Here is a 3,891-nt window from a genome sequence, read left to right on the forward strand (position 1 = left end):
TCCCCAGACAGCAGCTCCTCACTCCACTCTCAGTCCCGTTTTGAGTCTCCAGGCCCTCAAGAAGTCCATCCAAACCGCCATCAAGCATGGCAGCAGAGAGCCGCGTGAGTTCATCCCTGGTGGTGGGGCCATGGCCTCTTTGGGCCTCCGTGACTGCCTGCAGGTTCCTCTCGAGGCTGTCCATGCGGGCACTGATCACGGCTAGCCGGCCACAACAGCTGCCACTGCCGGCCACAGTCAGGCCCTGCAGCCGGGTACCCAACTGTGACAGCTCCCGGCGCAGGGCCAGCTCCCGGCCATCCAGGCTCTGGTGCAGCCTCCGGCTGGCCGCCTGGCCTTCCTCGCACTGCTGCCGAACCTCCTGCACGCGCAGGTCACATGTACTCTGGACACCTTGCAGCTTCTGCTCGAAGCCATCCAGCAGGCTACCCCAGAGCAGATGCAGCCGTTGGTCCATGTATTCGTCTAGCAGAGCCAGGGAGGTAAGCGGAGATGGGGGGGCCTCCCGCAGACGCTGCAGGTGGGCCTCGTGGCCGAGGGCCAACCCATGCACCTTGTCCAGCAACTGCACCTTGGTCCGGAGTGTGTTGCTCACCTCTGTCACCTTGCTCAAGATCTCATCCAGGGGAGGTGTAAGTGGCCCTCCAGCTCTGTCTCCGGGGTTCACAAACCCCTCAGGGATGACCCCGAAGCCCACAGGGGCAGCAGGAGCTCTGGGGCCACCGATCATCCTATTGGGATCTTCATGGCTGGCCACCAGGCCGCTGAGAGTACCATATGCTTGTGCCAGGCGTTGGACATCACCCTCCAGGCGTTCTAGCCGCTCACCAAACAGCCCTGGGCCTTTCCTTCCTGGGGAAGAGGAGGAAAGAACCCCAGGGGTATCACTGGCCTAGCTCTCTCAGCTTATCCTATTGCCAGGCCACCTGAGAGATTTTCTGTTCTAAGCCAACCTTTCTGGGCATAGCTCCATCCGTTTTTGGAGGGAGCCTGGGAGCTCACCCTTCTGCCCAGTACGAGATACACCCTCCCCCGCCCTGCCAGAGCTCAGCCACCCTGGGTTAGTCCCCTTCCCACCTCCCCCAAGAAACCCAACCACCTTGGTAGAGTCTCCATGGGCAGACTCACCGTAGGGGCTGGGGGCCACTCTGCTAGAAGGAGGGGGCCTAGGGCCTGGGCCCAGCTGCCCGGAGGGAATCTGGGGCTCAGGCTCCAGCTGGGGTGGGGTGGCCCCATGGTCCGTGAGGTGCTCAGGGCAGCCTTCTCCAGTGAGCCCAGGGCAGCAACGCCAGGAAAGCTCCGTCACGGTCTTGTAGCCGACCTTGTATTTGGGTCTGAGCACTGTGCGGTACCTGGGCCAGGGATGGGGAGAGGACAGGGCCCTGTACCTATGGGCTGAGGTTCCTGCCTCCTGGCAGATGACCTTGCCCCTGGTTGGTATTCAGGGCCACTCTGAGACACTTGGATATAGTCTAGATGTCTTCCCGCCTCCACAATACCCCCAGGGGTTTCCTTTTTCTGTGATTAAGGTAACAGGGCCATAGGGTGGAAGCAGGCCTTGCCAAGGCCCAGAGGTGAGTAAGGGGAGGGTGCAGGGAGAAGCCTCACCCCATTCTGTTTGCCTGGGGAGAAGGCAAGGCAAGCAGGAATTTAGCCTTAGAGCTCTCAAGACCTCCTGGACCCCCCTTGAGCTTATACTGCCATCAGAAATTCCACTCTGGCTTTGGTGGTACCTTGAGGAATTCTGACAAAGCATAGCCCTTCCCCTGTGGGTGGATGAGGAGTACTGCGCTGAGGCTGGGGCAGGCAGCCCCTCTCACTGCCCCGGGGCCACTCTGGGCTCCCATGAGCTCCCCTTAGTCCTCTCCATTCCTTGCTAGCCTACTCTGGAAACTCAGCTCTGGTCACAGAGGCTGGTGGCAGGGCAACTTTGATTTTGAGCACAGAGGGGAGCCCAGGGACTACTCCCTCACCTGTTTAGCAGTGTACCTGGTTCTCTCTCCGACACATTGGCGCAAACAGGTTTGTTTTCAGACCTGCCCTTGAACCTCTCCAAATACAGACCTGCGCATCCCACCTGTGTGCAATCCCTGTCCTCACATGGCCCCATCTGTCCAGCCTGAGCTCCACAATCCAGCTTCCATACCCTCGCCCTGGCCTGCCTTCTCCACGGCCCTCCTTGAGTCTGCCCAGGGTCCCTCTGGCATCAACCATTACCAGTGTGACCCTCTGCTCTCCCCTGTACCCCACCCCTACCCCTTGTCTCTGCTCCTTTATTGCCTGGTGCTGCCTCTGCCCAGGAAACCTCCCCTGGTCTCACTGGGAGCTCCGACCTGAGCTTGCCCCTGCTCCTCCCTGGCCCCCTCCACCCAGCTGGTGTGGGGCTGTAGTAGGCTCTCTGGAGTCAAAGGAGTTACAGCCCTTGTAAAGTTGGCTGCTGCTCTCCGCTGAAGGCAGGCCTGGAGCGTGTGCCCAGGGATCCTGAGTGGGTGGGATGGGGGTGCACTCACGTGACTGTCCCGGGGCACTTGGGCCCCCATCCACACGGCCGGTACTCAGCCTTTATGTAGCTCTCTGCTCCCTCCTGTAGGACACAGGTCACATTCCTATGCACCACGTAGGCACAAAGGGCCCTGCAAGGGAGAATGGCATCTTTGGAATATCTGGCCCGGGCCAGGCCCACTGAGGCTCCTATATTCCCCTCCCCCATCTGTAGGCCTCAGCAGAAGAGACTGCCATCTTTCTTCTACCCCTTTGTTCCTGGGAACCAGGGCCCTCTGCCTGGGGTCCAGCTCCGCTGCTGGTCCCCTGGATCCCAGCCTCCCCAATGAACCAGGGGATAAGCGCCATACTGAACCAGTGGCCTGGTGCGGCTGCCCTTCCTTGATCTGACCTCTGTGAAGAAGAGGCCCACCCCAGATTCCCCATCAAGGGCCTTGCCACATTCCCCCACCCTTCTCCAACTCCTTTACTGGTTCCTCAGCTCCTCATCTGAGGCTTCCGAGGTCACAATTCAGTGCCTGAGTCTTTCAAGGGAGAAGCGTGGGACACTTCTGACTGACTCCTGGGGACACGCATCCCACTCTGTAGCTCTCTGGCCCTCTCCTCAGATCCTGGATCCTCATTCTCAGATCACTTCTACTACCGCCTCCTCCAGGAAGCCTGATCTGATGTGCCCAAGCTCACTGTCAGCTGTGGGCTGGACACACTCCTTCCACAGTACCTCTCAAATGCAGCTAGAATTCAAATTCAGCTAGCACGGCAGGCAGAGCCCCTAATTCACCTGAAGGCCAGTTTGCAAGTCACTGCTTATTAAAGACCAGAAACTGAGGTAGGGGAGGGGTAGGGGAGGGGCAGGGGAGGGACAGCTGCCCCGCTTACAGGCCACAAGGGTTGGAGAGGCATCCTGGCATAAACCGGGCACCTATAGACTGTGGTTGGGCTCTGGAGCCACAACACAAACCCAGGACCCAGAAGCCCCCACCAGCTCTGTGGCCCAGCCACGGTGAGGGTGCCAAGGGGTTGCTAGGGCAGGGCTGACAGAGGCAGAGGCGGGCCGTGGGGCGCAGGGTTCCATATCCTACCTGGCGGGGCAGGGGAGCGGTGGGAGGGCGCGGTGTGTGTGTGGTGCGGGGGGAGAGCCCCGCGTGCTCCGTGCGCGGACCGCCCTCCCACCTCTCCCTCCACCTGGTCCGCTGTGCCCGGGGTTTGCAAACAGCGCAGCTGGAAAATGTTACTTCGCTGGAAAGCTTTCCGCGGGCACTGCCAGGATCCCCGCCGCCGCGCCAGGCCCCCTCGGCTTATTTTTCTTCACCAGCCCCGCAGCCTCCTGGAGCGTGGGGCGCCCGCTGGGCAGGGGCTCGGCCCCGGGAGCCGCCCCTCCGCCCCGCG

General features: G+C 61.1%; 1 protein-coding gene across 1 annotated transcript in view; it reads right to left on the reverse strand.

The window, feature by feature from the left end:
* The window catches only part of EMILIN3 (elastin microfibril interfacer 3), a 5,416-nt gene extending 2,706 nt beyond the window's left edge, over positions 1-2,710 (reverse strand). The window contains exons 1-3 of the mRNA XM_025039725.1: positions 2,511-2,710; positions 1,129-1,352; positions 8-852 (exon numbers count right to left, since the gene is read on the reverse strand). Of these exons, the coding sequence (XP_024895493.1) occupies positions 8-852; positions 1,129-1,352; positions 2,511-2,710 (1,269 nt within the window). The remainder of the gene's footprint in view (positions 1-7; positions 853-1,128; positions 1,353-2,510) is intronic.
* Positions 2,711-3,891: the final 1,181 nt, after the last annotated feature.

The sequence above is a fragment of the Pteropus alecto genome, unplaced genomic scaffold (assembly GCF_000325575.1).
Source record: "Pteropus alecto unplaced genomic scaffold, ASM32557v1 scaffold45, whole genome shotgun sequence".
Lineage (NCBI taxonomy): Eukaryota > Metazoa > Chordata > Mammalia > Chiroptera > Pteropodidae > Pteropus > Pteropus alecto.